The sequence below is a fragment of the Helicoverpa zea genome, chromosome 14 (genome assembly GCF_022581195.2).
Source record: "Helicoverpa zea isolate HzStark_Cry1AcR chromosome 14, ilHelZeax1.1, whole genome shotgun sequence".
In the NCBI taxonomy this organism is placed as follows: domain Eukaryota; kingdom Metazoa; phylum Arthropoda; class Insecta; order Lepidoptera; family Noctuidae; genus Helicoverpa; species Helicoverpa zea.
The window spans coordinates 8405443-8424084 of record NC_061465.1 but is presented as its reverse complement, the minus strand read 5'-3'; the positions used below and the strand labels follow the sequence as shown (position 1 = coordinate 8424084).

The 18642-nt window shown below is 34.8% G+C and overlaps 2 protein-coding genes across 3 annotated transcripts; one reads left to right on the top strand and one right to left on the bottom strand.

The window, feature by feature from the left end:
• Positions 1-757: 757 nt before the first annotated feature.
• On the top strand, positions 758-15746 carry LOC124636507. 2 transcript variants are annotated; one of them, XM_047172623.1, is made up of 5 exons: positions 758-984; positions 9801-9885; positions 10592-10825; positions 12968-13097; positions 14484-15746. In XM_047172623.1, the coding sequence occupies exons 2-5, from the start codon at positions 9817-9819 to the stop codon at positions 14582-14584; spliced, it is 534 nt and encodes a 177-aa protein (XP_047028579.1). In that variant the 5' UTR covers positions 758-984; positions 9801-9816; the 3' UTR covers positions 14585-15746. The 2 variants fall into 2 exon arrangements, with proteins under 2 accessions (XP_047028579.1, XP_047028578.1); XM_047172622.1 differs by lacking the exon at positions 758-984 and adding an exon at positions 3165-3385.
• LOC124636506 lies at positions 15513-17431 on the bottom strand. The gene has a single exon (XM_047172621.1). It carries the CDS (start codon positions 17429-17431, stop codon positions 15707-15709), a length of 1725 nt encoding a protein of 574 aa, XP_047028577.1. The 3' UTR covers positions 15513-15706.
• Positions 17432-18642: the final 1211 nt, after the last annotated feature.

The following is an 18642-nucleotide window of genomic DNA, read 5'->3' as shown; positions in this document are numbered from 1 at the left end:
CAGGAAAACCTTCATTGAGATTTGTACTTTCTTTCTGTAGTTCTGGGTACAACTTGTTATCTTATGATACTTGGTTTCACTTAGCAACAACCCTTTATTTGTTTTTATTCTTACACAACTTTTTATTCAGTACCTACTTATCTTCTTCTATAATATTTTAATAAATCTACTGTCTATCAATTGCTGAAAAACGGTAATGGTATAGTAAATTCATAGGAAATTAACCATAACAAAAATTCATGTCTTATACCTAATCTATACTAATATAATAAAGACGTTTTTTTGTTTGTTCCTTTATAGGCTCCGAAACTTTAGAACGAATTTGAAAAAAACAATTCAATGTTGGGTAGCTGGGCTATCACCTTAATGATAGCATGGGCGTTATTTTGTCTGGGTACAGGAAGAAGTCGGTGAAACCGCGGGAAACTAGATTGTATACCATAAAAGTGTATCAACTGAGACGACCTCGATGGCGCAATGGTTACCATGCTGGACTGCCGATCCTGAGGTCCCGGGTTCGATTCCCGGTTCGGTCGACATTTGTGTGATGAGCATGCGTGTTGGTCGTGGTCTGGGTGTTACAATATGTATTTATCAATATGTATACATGTAGCTATATGTAGTTTATCAGTTGTGTTAGCACCCATAACACAAGTTAATTAATAACTTACCATGGGGCTAACCGACCGTGTGTGAAAATGGTGTCCCGATATATTATAAACTGTGTATAAAAGTTAATCTTAGTGTAGTAATATTATGTAGATAACACTATATTTTTCTCCGTTCATCTTTACTGAAATCCCATCAATATTATCGCACTTCTATGACATGGCGAAAATAATTCACTTTATGGCACATCATGGGAGAAATGGTGTGGCTATCTATGATAAGCCCTTAACGAACCCCCATAGCTTTTATGAGCAGCTAACAGATAAGCCAATAGGAGTTTATCATAGTAGTCGGCTATTAAGAGCATTCTATCAAGTAAGTACATAATTTACTTAATATGAAACTATTTGTATTTGTCATACCATTATTTTCTTATGTGCTTCCGACTCTATGTGCTTCTGTCAAATTATAGAAACTGCCTCAAACGTTAATAAAATCTACCAAATTAACAATTTATTATTCTGCCAAAATAGTGACATCCTTAAATTTTTAAGACTAATTACCTTATATTATTTATTCAAACTTATCATTAATTGTCACAATTTATATATGTGCGTTTGTAACTTTCCGATTTATGTTAATCAGTTGCAACTTATCTAGATTATTTTTGAGAAAGAAGAAAGTTCTAGAAAGCTGTAACACCATAAAAGTAATAGTGTGATCACTAGTAAAGTTAATGATCGCGATAGACTCATATACTCTGGCCGCTACCCCGGCAAGTAGGCTCAAAGACCAGTCTAACCCGTTCCGAGCCACCCACTCTTACTTGTCTATAAGTTGTGCACGCAACGACGTACATTTTTCATTATTTTATGGTAAAGTTGCCCATACGTGTAGTAGCAGGATTTTAACCAATAAAGAAAGTAGACATTTTACTTATATGATTTTTTTTGTGTAAAAGTTGCGTTTATACTGGTACAATTATTTAAATATTTGTTTATCTATTATGTACAAGTTGCATGATAATATTTTTATAAATATGCGACACAAAACCGCTTGCAACGTTTTTCTGGGAAGTTTTTGAGACCTTTAAATGTTAAACATGTGATGTCTATTATAGTTAAGCTGGCTTGTTGTCCTTGTCAATCTATCGACATTGACGGAGATAGAAATGAACTGGGAGCTAATCCGGTCTCCCGGGATATTCCACATGAAAAACCCAATTGGTTCAACGTTAGTCTGGGCTAAATCGTCTGTGACAGTCAAAAAACAGGAAAAAGCTTGAGCTATAAATAGTCGTAGTTACATAATTGTATTCATCCTTAGATCTAATTTATATGAATTAATCAACATAATAATTACTTATCATGTTATTTCCCCTGTTGTTATTATGAAAAATCATAAGCCTAATTCTTCCTACCTAAGTCCTTGTAAAAAATTGGTCCATGTGTGTATTTCGGTGTCAATAAACTACTCACTTAAACGTTATTGACGGGTCAATATGAATTGACGTGGAGCATCTTAATAAGCAGTAAAATGAACCGTAACGAGGACCACAATATAACAATAGCTTCGTCTAAACGTGAGAAACAAGAGTGATCTTATTGTTTGAACCTCTATCGCTCAATCTTGACACAAGATGTATTTCTTTCGGTTAGGAATACGGGAAAGTATGTTTCTCATTGTATTCGATAAAACTAAGTTTTTAATTTTGGAATAGCATAGTGAATGTTCTTATCTGAAAGATTGATCTTAAAAGCTTGGTAGTAAATGAATAGTGGGCAACTGATTTTGGTATATAATATTATAAACCAAATTACCCTTATTTTAAGTCAAAGTATGTTTTGCTACTTATTGTCTAAGTGCTAATGATTCCTTTTATATCTCGGACCTTCACTGGCTGGCACCGTATTGCTCCTTACATTAGTACATCATCAAAAAATAATTATGACAGTTTGTTAGTTGTTGTTATAGGTGACTGACAAACCAAAATTTCAATTCATCAGGCCTAGCAATACTTCACACAATAGATAGATAAACTGCGCTGTCACTACTTCGCTTTGTCTGTTCGTTATAATAGCTCGTACCTCTCCGGACGCGATGACCCTTGACCATGACTCTTTAATGTTCATTCATGTCAGGACATCGACTGTTCTCTACAAACTAGTATTGGATATCGAACTTGCCTTAGAATTGCTGAATAAATCAGGCCTCAGCGTGGCTTCACAGTTGAGGTTGCCAAATTATTCCGATTGTACGGTTGACTGCTTCCAGTCCTTCCGAATAAAAACAAATCAACCGTTCATTCACGAAGTTCATTCCTACAAGACATTTTATCAACTCGCCCTTGATACAAAGGTACCATGACAAACCTAATTAATTCGTCATCGTCATACAGTAAGAACTTTATCAATAAGACTAAAATGTATCATTTCGGCTTGACCTTGTACAGTGACGATTAATTCCCCGATCGGGACAGTAGGTTGCGTCGCGCGACCGGCCTTGCTGCCATGACGTAAGCAACCTGTATGCCTTCAAGTCTTCGAGCGACCGAGCGCGATACCGTCCGCGCGAGCGCATCTCGAAAATCGAATTTCTTTAAAACACGCGAAACAAATCGATAATAAATTTAATATTAGTGTTTGATACAAGTGAATCAATGAAGTCCCAGCCTTTAGTGATGTAACAGTGATTGTGATGTGAAGCCGATATAATTTTGTTCGAAGAAAAGTGCTCAAATTGGATTTTGAAAGAAATAGAGAACTTGTCGTGGGAAGTAAGTTATTGTATCTTTTGTTCGTTTTTGTGGAGGCATCTGTAAAAGTACCTGTTTTGTTACTAGAGGTGGGGAAAACTGTCGGTAATAAGCGTCATCCGATGTCTAGACGGTTTAATGGGTAGGTAGTTCATTACAAAGCGGTTATTTAAAACTTCAGAAACTTTAGTATGGGCTCTTTGAAAAATAATAAATTAGTCGTTATAGTCTTTACAAATTATACCACCAACTTTTTATAGATAAAAATCTTTTTTTTTTTTTGGTAGAAATTGAATTAAGCCTCACCAAATTTAGAAGGTTATTTGGTCTACAGTTCGTTGAAGTGAATAGATCCTGTTTAGTGATACTGATTAACGAGGACGTCTAAAATAGACTTAATTAATTAAAGATGAAACCAGTTCGTTGCCCCTGTTTTGGCTGTTGGCGACACAAACAATATTCAAATTATATTTTTTATTGATACTTAGCTCTTAATTTACATGGCGCCAAAATTAAATTGTTTTTTTGATTGAGTGTAAATGTGAGAAGTAGAAAGGATCTATCCTACTTACGTAAACGATTTCACGGTTCAGATTTCACAAAATTTTGTTTTACATATAGCATGATTGTACCTATTTAGTACAATCATCATTTTTTGTAAGAAAAATATTATTTAGGCTACAAAACATTAATTTAATTTCTTATATACCTGTTATACCTACCTGTTTAATTTTAATGTAATCTTTTTTTAAGTGTAATCCGAAAAGGTCACTGTTTTTTACAAAGTTGATATGTTGTTGTTTTAAGCTGTCTTGAGTTATTTTTGTATATATCATTTCTATGTAGACCATTAATGTACGATATTAGTTACCTGTTTATGTAAAAAAGCGGGATCGAACGTGAACCAGAGTATGTCTGTGAAAAAAACTAGTTGACTTAACTCAGTTGGACCTACTATCATTATGGTTTTATTAATTATGGTCAGTCTCCTATATTGTTATGTATAAACATACATAATATGAAAAAGCAGCATATTCTAGCAAACCACCAGAAACTTACCAGGTAAGGTTCCGATCAAACTTTAGGCGAAAGTGAGACTTTCATACAAGATACTAAAAGCGAGTAACAATTAATATGCACCTTATAAGTAGTAGTAGATCATCAAATCAATACGGACTACTCTTACTTACCTATACGAGTAATTTTGGGTACGGATGCTTCCAAGTTCGCCCAATTGTCATAAAAACTATAGAATTTTAGCTAAAAAACTCAAATAAAAAATGACCACAAGTCAATGAACTCTTCTCCATAATATTTTATGTTCTTTGGGTTGGTATTAATATTACATTTTGACTAGGAATAAATTACGTGGGGTTCTGCCTATTAAGATAAGTTTTCAAGCTTAATTCTGAGAATTCTTCAAAGTCCAGGATAAAAACTATCCTATGTTCGTTCTCAAGGTCAACTCTGTCTCTGTACCAAATTTTATTAAAATCAGTACATTGGTTCAGACGTGAAAGCGTAACAGACAGACAGACAGACAGAGTTATTTTCGCATTTATAATATTAGTAGGGATAGTATGGATAATTGACTAAGTATAAGGCATCTACTACTAGCCCACACCTCACAAGCTCATACTTAATTGAAAATGGTTTCTGCGCAGAGATTCGCGCAATGTTCCTTGACGACAAAAAGTTTGGCGTCATCTACATGTTAGTCTGAAAACACTGTGTTGATACCTATAAATTGTACATTGACTCAGGCTGACTGACAGGGACACTATAGTGATGAGATCAGCACTGAATAAACAGCTTCTCTTTCCTTATAAGATTTCAAATCCATTTGTTTTTAACCGACTTCCCAAAAAGGAGGAGGTTCTCAATTCGGCCGGTATGTTTTTTTTTTTTTTTTTCTATGTATGTACATCGATTACTCCGAGGTTTATAGACCGATTTACATGATTCTTTTTTTATTCGACGCGGAATAGCTGCCAATTGGTCCCATAGTCATCAGGTCAGGATCTGATGATGGAAACCCTGAGAAATCGAGGGCAACTTTCGAAAGTTGTAAGCATACATAGGGTACAACCTTGACACTCATATGTATGCCTGATAGCACTATTCAACAGTGAAAATTTGGAGCTGACCTGATGATGGAGACCAGAGAAGGTCGAGGGAACTTGACATCTGAGTCTGTAAACTACGGCGTGTTTGGGCTTATATTATTCGTATTGACGAGACCTTTGCAACAGTGAAGGTTTGGAGCTGACCTGATGATGGAGACCAGAGAAGGTCGAGGGAGCTCGATAACTGAAAATGAAAACTACCTCGTGTTTAGGCTTATATTCTTCGTATCAATGAGAACTTTCCAGTTATGTGGATAGTGACCTATTCGTTTCACTGAAAAGCTCAAAATAAAAAACTTTTTTACAAAAAAATATAACCGACTTCCCAAAACACTAAAAAGCAAAAAAAAAAAATTTTAGGTGCATCGGCCTAGAAGTCGGTGGCAAAAATAACTGTGGGACATCCATTAGACACCGACTTCTAGGCCGATGCACCTAAAATTTTTTTTTTTTTGCTTTTTAGTGTTTTGGGAAGTCGGTTATATTTTTTTGTAAAAAAGTTTTTTGATACATTCTATTTTTATTTTGAAGTCTCTTGTTTTGTTTTTTAGTAGGTCATCAAAATCCGTGTCTAAAGCATTTGCTAAGCTGCATTTAAGAAAGCTATATCTTCTCGTCATTATACTTTTGAAAAAATTTTGATAATTTACTAAGAACACCGTAAATTATTTTTAATTTCAGAAACAAGGAATTAAAAAGTAAGAAAAGTAGCCATGCCTAAACAAAGTCGGTAACCATCAATATTTAGTCATTTTAGACTTGTACTCATACCAAAATAAACACCCTTGTGTTGCCAGCTCACATATGACACAATTCCCTGGTAAACTCACGCGACTAAATAACAATAGGTGATTGCAATATACGCCACGTATGCGACCCGTAAACTTAGCTTGAAGCAATAACTGAATTACTGGCAACACTATTATGTAGCCATTATTATCATCTGCCGCACCTTGCATCGTAATAAAATTATTGTTGAAACAAAGTCGTCGAATTTCCTTGTGATTATATGAGTAATTACTTAGAGTAATCCAGGAGGAAGGTTTAGCTACCTTTTCATAGTAAAGACTCTTAAATTACTCCAATCTATTCAGTTTTCAAAATCAAGAGATATAGTAGGAAATCTATTAATTTGATAAATTGTAGTAGCTTGATAAGCTGGCGTCTATAAAGTCGCATCCGAACAGTTTGAAAGCTTGAATATTTTTAACCGACTTTCCAAAAATTGACAATTCTGAAGTTCTCGGTTATCAATTCGGATGCTTGTAATTTTCCTATTTTTTTAACTTAAAGCTACTTTTTGTAAAACTTAACTATACAAACTGATTCAAGAAAAGTTATATATAATACAGTTGAACAAATTTTTGCCAAGCCAGGGTTCAACGTCAATTAAAATTTATAAGTACAAAACCTTCAAACATCGTGTTCCAGTTGTACTTGACCGGCTATTACTGAAAATGGCCAGTTTTCTGCATCAGGTGCATATTGTGATGCAAATTGCATGAGCAGCTGCGATATGCAATGCTTCACTAACCAAATGCAGCTTGTGTGCTATCGCATTATGCATTCTGCCTGCATAGATGTCCCGATTGTGAATAATTATTGTCTTCAATGATTTGTTGGTAAAGGCCAGTGTAATTGTTGTTTATGTTTCTGTTAGTTAAAATTGTCAACTGCGGTATTAAATAATATGGAATTAACTATTTTTAATCTGTGGCCTTTTGCGATAATTTTGTAAATATTAGTAATGGTACCTAAATACTTATCACTTTAAAAGTTCAGTTTTACTGACTTGCATGGCGAATTAGATATCAAGATGAGCAAGCATGCTCCAAGCTTTTGCTATGGTAACCTTAGCAATGCAGCCAACTTTTTACTATCAAACTTTTTTCACAGTGAACGGTGGAAAAGCTCTTCAACTGTGACCAAAGTTTACCGTGTGTCTAGTAATTATTTATTTAAGAAGTGAAGAAGCGTGGAATTTGCAACACTTTTTGTAACCTTATTGATTAATTTTCGTACCTACTTAAGTATGTATTTTTATATAAATAAAAGCTTTTATTTTAAAAGATAAGTATTTAAGTTTGTATATGGAAATATTATTTGCTAGAATATAGAAATATACCTAGATACGGAGTAGGTATGTATAAAACTTCATTTGAACCAAAAAACGGCAAACGTTCTGTGTAGGTAATAAGCAAAAATAATACTTTCAACTACTTTTCAACTATTTATCGAGCAAGAAGAAGAGTTTTAATTGGTCCTAAGCGTTGTTATTAAGATGGTTCCATGTTCACAGCGTTAGCTTTGTTTTATGGCGCAAACGGCTTATCAGACAAGTGTTCGCGTTCTTAATTGATGTAAATAGGACGAAAACTGTTGACAGTGTTACGTAATATTAGTTTATCTTTTAGTACAGCGGTTCCCATTTGGTGGGTCGCCGACCCGGTACCTGGTCAAAATACCGGGTCGCAGCATTGCCTCCGTATTTTAAATAAGTACATCTAGTAACTATCTAGCATCACACCCACTCTTAATAACGACAACAATTAAGTATAAAAAGTACCTTTTAAGTTGCCGAAATTAGTTAAATCTGAGTAGCTGTGTACGTTTTTCATTGCATTATTGTCCTAGCCCGTAATAAACCCGACCATTGGCATCAAGTGAAGCAGGGTTTTCCACACTAGTGTACCTCAAAAATAAATATAGAAACCGACTTGAAGTCGAATCAGACCTCAGGATAAAACTGTCATCGTTTCCGGCGAACTTGGATGCCTTGGTCAAAAATAAACAATTTCAGTGGGTCCAAACTTAAATGGGTCGGGAAGGAAGAAGGCAGAAGAAGGAGTATGAAATTTACCGGGTCACAGTAGAACAAAGTTTGGGAAACGCTGTTTTAGTATATTAAAACAGTAAGATTATTTAACAAAAATATTAAGATGCGAGAGTATAGAGATTAGGTAAGCTTTTCGAAAACTTGTTATATTGTAATATTTTTCACCAGTGTTTGTAAGAAAATTATCTATTAAAATAAGCAGTTATTCTGTTCTCAAACTGAACCCTTCCGTTTGGGTCAAAAACCGCTTACCTAAATCTCTTAACGTAAAAATAAAACAAAATCGAAACAGAAACTTAAAACAAACAACAGACTACAAAGCTAACCGAAATGATCACAAAGAAACACAAAGGCTTGGGTAGCATTCACGAAGTTCGACAGCCCAAAAAGATTATAGTCTCGTTTATTTCTGTATCAACCTTCGTAAACTTTAAAGGTGAAGTTGGTCTTTGAATGTTTAGTGCATCCACGGGAATAGACTTGAGATTCTAAAGATACTAGAGGTCAAAAGGCAGCAAGTCTACTGCTACTTATAATCACCGTAATACTGAGTTTCAAACGATCGTTGAAAAGAGCAAAAGTGGGTCTCTTGATCTCTTTGCTTTTTGATCTATTTGTAGTTTTTGTCTATCATAGTATTTTACATGACTGTACTGAGTACTCTTTTCTAGGTACAGGAGGTTTTATACCTGGTCAATGACCTAGTAAGTTTAACACTACATTTTATTCCATCAACACCAAATCCAAATGAGGTCATCACGGTTTAACGCTCATTGAAACACGGAAGACACACGTGCGCTACCATTTAAGTATGTACCAACTACTTACGAAACCAGGTGTCCAAATTCCCTAAAGAATTCTTATCGCATATAACGCAGAGGAAGGCCGACACACCTTTTATCTATGTACTTAGCTACCTTTTTATAAACGGACGCTCCCGACCTTGGCCCGTTCACCCGAACCCTCTCCCTTCTTGCAACCTTTACAGCGATCAGCGAACCGTGGAGTCGCTTCCTCGACAACCACTATTCATTAACCCGTCCCACTCATTAGAGTCAACGATGACAAAGACCTAATTAAATTGGTCGTGTACTGCGATTAGTGTTATATGTAGGTACCTGAAATAGCACATCGTGTTTTGATAGCGAACGTTTCGGTTGTGTGTTGTGCATAGATAGTTTTGTTTTGGTTACGTGTGTGAGTGGTGGGGGGAGGGAGCAGTGGATATTGAGCCATGAATTTTGGTATATATATTTTTAGACAGCAATTATTATTCACATGAAACTTAATCCTAATACCTATGCCCCAATCATTTCATTCTAACTCAAAAAATAAACATTTTTAATGAAAGATTTAGTAAGACTTTCTATCTTCGTATTTCTTTTTTGGAAACATTGGCGTGAACTTGTGTAACATTTCGTTCTTCATATGAAATGTTGTAACGTATTTTTATATTTACCTTTCCCTTTTTCAGGAAAACAGATGAAAAGATGACGAGAAAGTTCCTTTTCTGTTTCCCCCTTAGGGTGGGAAATATTATATTCGGGTACATTGTAATAGTAAGTATTACTTATCTATATTTACATTTATTTGAAAGAATATTGCCGACATATATGAATCTATTTATTGGTAACAGTTCAAGTGGTGTATCAGACTGTCTAGGCTTTTTTAATATCAAATTTGATAGAGCTATAAAGGGAATATATTATTTGAAACCAATACAAGAATAGTTGGAGACAAAATTAATCTAAAGTCTGAGAGCAAGTGCAAACATCTTCAAGTCAAATAAAGCCGTCTGTTGAAGCGCCTGATGTAAACGAAATAGCAAAACGCATAGCGTCGCGAAGTGTCGCTTTCAACTTGGTATTTACGGCGCTTTGCTAGCTTTATAAATCAGGCGCAGCACGGGTACCTTTCCTATTCCTACTTATCTTATTCTATTGTTAAAAGTTGCTGAGCGAATTTTTAGATTTTTGATGATTCTTTATGATCATGATGAAGATGATTATCTATTTATATAATTAAAAGAGAACTACCACATCACAAACATAACATTTAAAATAACATAAAACTAGTTAAATAAAGGGTCTGATGCTTATGACAATTCTTCAACATCAATAGTTGGATTTAAGCTCAAGCTCATATTTTATCAAACTTTTATTAATGCAATGTAGATCCGGGAATCAGCCAATAAAACCTATACATCTGTATCCATCTTTAAAACTGTATCATCACAATTCTAAACATAAGTTGTCTTTGTTCCAGCTGATAGCGATAGCAACTGTGGCCTTCCACTTATACCAGTTAGGACTGAACGTGACCAACAACTATTTCGAGAAGGATGAAAAGTTTAGAAACTTCGAGAATCTGGAGAGCATATTTGGATCCACAAAGGATTCGTTGGAGAGGATAATCGTGCTGACGTATTACCTCACGTATATAACGATAGGAATGCTGCTATTCCTATTTGCTATTATGTTCACTTGTGGTGCTTATAAGGTAAGATATTTGTATTTAATAAAGAGTAAACAATTCATATGTTGTACATACAAAATGTATACTAATATTATTATTGCAAAAGAACACTGTATGTTAATCGCGTTTGCACACCAAAACTCCTGAAATGATCTAAATGAAATTTGATACAGATAATCTAGGGCCTAAAAAAGAATATTAGCTATACCTATGTACATATAAAATCAGTTCAAAGAATATTTTTCAGTATAAAAACAGGATCTAATTCAAGTATTTTAATTGAACATCATTGTTTCCACCATCAACCAAAGGAAATAAAAAGTCAAGCATTGTTGCACCGATAACAACTACTAACACGAGCTTTGTTTCCCATTGTAATAACAACTTTTTACTCAAAAGGAGAGACAATGTTCCCACAAGTCCGATGCTCGATAATATCGGTATTTTACTCGAGATATATTCCGATAAAATCGTATCGGACTGGAAAGCCTCTCGAGAAGTGTCGGTCCGTATCGCGGTGAGAATTGATATAAGTAGCAGATATATGATACGGCCAATCTTTTTAAAATAAGTTTGTAACTTTGTACTAGGTTGTGTGTTATTGGAAGACCAAGATTTTAAAATAGCTAGTACGATTTTAAGAAATTATTGTTTTGTTAACATGTTTTGTGAGAAGACGTACGTTTTTGATGCATAAACAAAAGAACGGTTCACACTAAGATACGAAATCTATGTGTATGTAGGTATATTATATCGGGTGTGTCGTTCATAATCACATTAAATGAAATGCGTTAATATACTGGTTGATATATGTCGATTAACACAAAGAAAAAAGAAAAATACGCAAAAATAAAAAAAATGCATTTTTCAAACGAAGTAAATAGAATAAAAATGTGCGAAAATTAGAACACCATATAGAAGTCAGTCATTACAAACAGCTGAAATTCTCCCTTGTAAACTGACAGCTGTCAACTGATCAAAACATTCGATACTCCTAACTTTATCTCTGCTTTACACATGATGTTGTAAATTATGAAAACGAAAAATGAGTCCTGTGGCTAAACCACTGAATGGATTATGTTATTTTTTTTTCCAATTCGCTATAGAATATCATGAAGTACATGTGATAGAATTTAATGTGATTATGAACGACACACTCGATATATCATATTCAATTTAGTTCCTGTAAAAATACTATGTTATATGGCAAGGAATAATCAGATTAATAAGTGCTAAATTATTACGATCCATTTACCATAACCATACTATACAAGTAGTCTATGACGCGGGTCCATTCAACTTGTTTATATGCATGACGTTCGTCGATACGACTCAAAGCACAGGCATCTATCGATACAGCCAATAACGTCATTAAATGCACGCACCGATGTCTTACTTACGTAACTCGATTGCGGCATTAGAGAGTCACAATACAAATTAAATAACCGCCATGAAATAAACAGACCCGAAATTAGTTTTCACAGAACATTTTCTCCTATTAAAACGAGATAATACTTTCTTTGGAAATTGGCGTTACGAAACAAGCCTATTTGACTATTAGGTATTATCGATACTTTTGTAATTCGAATAGAAAGATGAAAGTGAAATCCGTTTTTTTTCTGCAGTTAGACAATTTTAATCGCTTATTGTGTCATATTTAGATCATTTAAAGAAATTGGATTATAAAATAGTTTTGAAAGTAGGAAATATCTTGCTTACCGATTATTTAACAATAGGTTTCAGGAGAGATCAAATGCTGAAAGATGAAGTTTTAATGGTCAATGAGGCTGAGCTTTAAACTATTTGTGGAAATAGGTTAATGAATAGACATGTCCTTGTGGCCTTATATCATTCCGTTTATGTCTTCAATGGTTTACAGTTACAGAAAACAGGCAAGATTATAAATGTACAAAGCAGTAACAAGACTGATTGATTGACTTACAAACGACGCACAACAAAGCTATTCAAATTATATAATTCAAAGGAATATTATGCCTAACTCGAGGATTTTTTGCGAAAAACTTGTTATTATTTAGGAACTTATTTATTCTTCAATTTTCACTTAGATTTTCATCGTCGATTTATTTGTTTATAATAACTTCTTATTAAATATTCATCAAAAATTACTTAAAGTCTTTCTTCTCAATAATTTTATTCCCATTTCAGGCGAACCACTGTCTAGTGACGACATTCTTCGTGTACAGTTTCTTCCACCTGTTCTTCACGATAATACTGATCGTGTGGGAGGCACTCACAGCCGGATGGATACAGCTCGGACTAATAGCCCTGTCTGATCGTAAGTATAGCTTCAGTACCCACTGTTTACTCTTAAGTAGGGTAGTAACCTGGGCCGTTTTTATAGACATTCCTTGTGTTTATAGGCTCGAAAAGGATGGTTAATTTTTCCGTCAGTGGGTTATGACGCTGCATAGTTTTACCATCAGTGGCTCTAAAAATTACTGTAAACTATGTATTTTATTTTCTCAAGACCGGTTTCCGAGTTTTTTTTAAATAGAGCCTAATAATAAGGAGTATCTATCAGATGTATCTTTTTTAATATAACTTTCAAGATTTATATAAACTCAATTTCAACCAAATAAGTCCCAATTTTCATTATCAAATAGGTAGAAACACTGTAGTACATTCATTGTGGGCAAAAAAATCATTAATGTTCCTGAGTCCTTGCAAGTACAAAATGAATACAATGATATCAGTTTTCTTATAATTATTACAAAGTATTGCCAAGTACTTTCTTCCAATTGAAATTGGTTCTTCTATCCAGATGCAATTCTCAAATCCAATAAAAATTCATTTCCTATCGGAGCCCATTTGAAAATTTCCAATGGTTCTGAAATGAATAGGATTTAGACATTCACCGATTCTCCTTGTAATAATAAAGAGGATATCTTACTTTAAATTGAAAATTGTTTTAATATTACAAAGAATGTTTATTTTACCGACTTCTCAAAAAAGAAAAAAAAATTTTTTTTCATTAGAAGGCTGTGATGTATATTTTTTTGTAAATATTGTTAAGTAACAATATTTATTCTAATGAATGATATGATATAAATGATATATATAGATATTATAATAAATGATAAACTTACTTAAGCTGATATTAAGCTTACCTAAGAAATTACAATTAAGTTCCTATGAGATTATGAATGAAGGAAATGAATCCTTACATAAACATACAAACTATTAAGACCCATAACACGGTTATACCATCTACCAAGTTTACGCACTTCCTCAGACAAAACTACCGGGAACCTTGCATACCCGGTATTTAAAATAATTACTCTATTATGGCATTTCTTACACAATCGGCTTGTTCTATTTTCCACTTTTCTAACTTAATAACGTTTTTTGGAAACAAATGATCCAATAATAGTGCTCACAGTTCATGCATATAAAAACCAATGTAAAAGGACAAATACATGCTTAAGATTAATATAAATAACGTACGACTGTATAGGTAATTTAATCCTAAAAATGTTTACTTTACCCTGACACGCTTGACGTTTGTTAAAGATAAATAGGATGTGATGAGAATGAGTATAAGATGAGGACAGATTGAGTAAGTCACAGAACATAGAAAACAAATTAAAGTTTAGGACACAATAGGGCCAATAAAACAACAAATGAAAATCATATGGTTTATATACTTTTTCTTCTGTTTCAGTGCTCCTGATAGTTTGTCTGTTTAGCGTCAAATATCTGATGGAAGCGATCCGAGCAGGAAACATCTACTGTCGTCCTGGAGAAGTTTACTATAAATATTAATTTATTGTTGAAACTTATTCAAGTATATTATAATTTTAAAAGTCACAAATAAGTTAAGAATTAAGTTGAATCTGTTTGTTTGTAAACCTACGTACTATTGAAGCAATTGATCAACGCAATCCACTAGGTATCCAGAACTTTCCCTCTAGATTGGTCACAATTTCTATAGTCATCAGTGTCACAAATAACGGCCAGGATCTTAGAGGTATAACTTAACAAACCCTGCATACAGAAATGCTGGTCAGATAACATCACGCGGTTGTGACGGAGGCAAGAGTTCGTAATTTTATTATACTTTTTAACTAATTATTTAATGCTACATCATTTTGTTTGACTGCGTTTTGAAGCTCAATAATGACTGTCTTCCCTTGTACGACGAATGCGTATTAATAGGAACAAAAATAAATTCTAAAGATAACATTTAAATGTACTAAGTTCAATTTATAGTTAAGTTTTATTACAACGCATGACCAAAACTTGTGTTTTAATAGTTCATTAGTTATCCTCTAACTGTAGTGATACCGTTAGTTACACGAAAGTAACTCGATTGATGTTATACTCGGAAAGTATATCGATCTATGCCATCTCGTATCGTTGCAATCTACATATTAATAATACGAGGAAATAAAGTTCCAACTTACACCGAATTACTGTTAAAATTAAGACGAGATCGAAAGATTGTATGTATGTGTGCAAAACTTAAGTGTTGTCAGATTTTTTAAATGTGTTTTGATGGAGGTAATGCAATGTTCATGGCATTGAACTCTATTTTTCGAATATGTATATCGGAATATTATACAGTTATTGGCGACAACACAATTAAAGTGAAAATCTTTTATTTACTTAGTTAAATTGGTATGAAGGTTGTGTAAGAAAAGAAATGACTTAAATAATTTGTAATTCAAAGATACATTTTATTTATTAGTAACACAACTATAAAAATCACAACAGTCTTACTAAATCTAAATGAGATAAGTCGTAAGTAAAATTTCCTTCATAAAACAAGTCCAACGAAAGCAATCACGCCAAGTCTCAAACATTCCAATATCACAAAAACTCATACAAAATAATTTATTTAATAAATAGGCAATAAATAATATCTTAAGCTAACTAATAATGTATTTATCGATATTTATATAAAAGTAAACTATCTAATTCTGAATCTGGCGTTCTATTTATTTCCCTTCTCCTACGTTTCCCCAACATCATTGGAACTACCATAGCCATGGTTGCAGGGACCATTCCTGCGCCCACTGCAGCTAATAGTGTCGAACTATCTGGTGACACATTGGACACAATCTTCCTTTTAAGAAGCCTATTTTTGTTCAACACGGGCCTAAACTGTGTCATTGCAACATCTAAGTCATTCTTCTTGTCCATATCGCGTTTGGATTCTTCAACAGTTTGGAAACTCTTTTCTACTTCGAGCAAACCACCGTGTGAAGTCGTCATATTCGTGTGAGCTTTATCAACAGGCAATACCGTTAATGCTACAGCTTGATGTGAAGTCATAGTCGATACGTCTGCGCGATTATCAGCCGGTGGATTTAGAGAACGCTGTCGTTTCTTGTTCCTGTATCCTTTAGTAGTTGATAGCAACACCCATTGACCATCCCCATGAGGTGGTCTTGAGATACGATCGGTTTCGTAATCATTACCACCAGAATACACAACTTGAGTAGGCCTCCTGTAAGGACGCTTTTGTGGTGAACTCGAAGATTGGTGAAGAGCCTCGTACTCATACGGGAAATTAGGTGGTCGATGATCAGTCACTACGGAATCTGACATACCGTAGAATACAGCGTCATCATCGGAATAATGGTCTTGATTATCACAGTTGGGCTTGTGGGGACGTCTTCCTTCGTCAGGGGCCCATGATGCTGGGTAGCTGGTTTGTTGAGGTTTAGCCCACGAGGGTTTTGACGGCACTTCCGAATCATATTCTGTAGACATGTGCAATTTGTTATTGATGTAACCGGGACGAGTAGACGGTCTCTTTTGCGGCTTATAGTTATAATTATTACCAGAATCTTGAGTAGAAGTAAACCTGTCATCACTATGAAACCGATCATCATTATGGAACTTATCGTCATTATAAAACTTATCATCATTATGAAACCTATCATCATTGTGGAATCTATCGTCACTAGGAAATCTATCATTACTGGGAAATCTGTTTTCATCATCGTTCCAGTGATTTGGTTTCTGTTTTTTAACATTGGGCTTCCACTTTGAAATCTTACTTGTAGACCACGCGACGGGCTCTAACGTCACCCACCCGTCTTTATCATCGTAAGGGTGTTTGTGCTGCTTCACTTTTAACCGATTCCAAGTAGTGTAAACTTTTCCATTTCCATCTTCATCATTTTCATCACCATTCATTGAAGCATATCTATCAGCTTTTATCTTATCCTTTTTCAGCTTTGCCGCAAGCGCAGATATTGCTTGTAGCCGATCCTGGGGTAGATCACCATAATCTTTCAGTTTGTCTGCGGTTAATATGTAATCATCAACTGCTTCGTCTTCTTCGCTGTTAAAACCATCTTGGCAGGAAGGGCCGTAACACCTTGGGCGATTTCCATCAAAGTCATGCACTATGTGTGTCATTAAATTTTTCAACTCTGCGTCTTCCTTATCCTTATGTTCAAAAGCTACGTTCTCCCATTTATCTTCGGGATTATTTTCGTCACGTGCGTTTTCTATAATAGTTATGGGATCCTTTCCAGGCACATCCAGTTGGTAAGTTTTAACTTTTTTATCATATTTTTCTATTTGTGTGGGGTCATCGCAGTTCGCAAGCGCAAGGGCGAGCACGCAAAACACAAATTGTTGCACTGTTATTTTCATTGTGTTATTTTCACTTTCTTCGGGTCGCGTGTCGGCGCGCGGGCAAGGCGCGCTAGTACTGAGCGCTGGCGACTGCCGCAGCCCACTGATATAGTTTTGATTGTGGATGCACACTAACCCTCCCTGCGCTCTAATGCAATGCTGATTCAGTACGGTCACGACGAATGAGCGAGATAATTATGTGGCGATTGTCGTTTGCCGGGGACTATCTTAATTGACTATCGCCACTCTCAGGGCCGTGACCCCCGCGCGGGTGAAACCGTTTTTCATTTTATGGGATATTTTCTCTACGGATAATAGGAAAGTTTCGCGGTTCACACACGACTCGGTGAAATTATGATTCAAATCTCTACGCAAATGGACTACAAAGACATGCAAGCTAACGTTTCTAAGTACAATCTTGTAATCTCTTAGTTAGTACTTGCGAAGTAAAATCGTTCGTGTATAACGTATAATTAACTGTAAGAATACCAAAGCAATTATTGGCAATTAATTTTATACCCAAACAGAATTGCTTTTATCAACTACGAGTATGTAAATGATGCATGATTGAAATCTCCATAATATCGAATAATAAAATGCTACTTAGCGGTTTTTTCTTTCTTTTACAGACTTTCTATCGCAAATCATTGTAACAAAGCAACAATAACAAACTTAATAAGCTCATGACGCAACAATGAGAATACAAAAGCTGAGAAAAAAGTCTTCACGACTTGAAAACATCCGCTTATGCAATCACAGACAGAAGCCGTGACAAACACAGAGTATTCAATGTCAGGAATCGGTAACAGAGTTATCTGATCGATTATCTCGATCGATATACAGTACGTTGTTGTATACTCGAGAATCGAATAGTGCCTTTCGAAGCGGAGGGTGACCTAAAATGTTTGCTTCTCGTACTCTATTTCCTCCGTATCGTGTTGCTCTCTCCATAATAGCGAGCCCACTTATTATCCATATCTAGATGCTGATCAACTTCGCTCTAATTGTACACTGCACTTTTACCGGACGGTCTCACTCCTCAGCAACTCGCACGTGGGGCGATATGAAATATTGTTGGTCATTATTTTTCTCTGAGTGAGAATAAAGGCAATTTAGAACAAATTAAGAGCAGTATCCGGATGACTGGGTTTATTGGGGACTGTTCTGATATCGTTTCTAATGGTAGCTCATGGAATAGACTTTCATTTGTTTTCTCATGTTTTGTCCCT

Bases quoted from the DNA above. Each gene is read 5' to 3' on its own strand.
- LOC124636507 (XM_047172623.1), top strand. From the start codon at position 9,817: ATGACGAGAAAGTTCCTTTTCTGTTTCCCCCTTAGGGTGGGAAATATT. The intron at 9,886-10,591 runs GTAAGTATTACT...TCTTTGTTCCAG, and splicing joins TATTCGGGTACATTGTAATA to CTGATAGCGATAGCAACTGT. The intron at 13,098-14,483 runs GTAAGTATAGCT...CTTCTGTTTCAG, and splicing joins ACTAATAGCCCTGTCTGATC to TGCTCCTGATAGTTTGTCTG.
- LOC124636506 (XM_047172621.1), bottom strand. From the start codon at position 17,431: ATGAAAATAACAGTGCAACAATTTGTGTTTTGCGTGCTCGCCCTTGCG.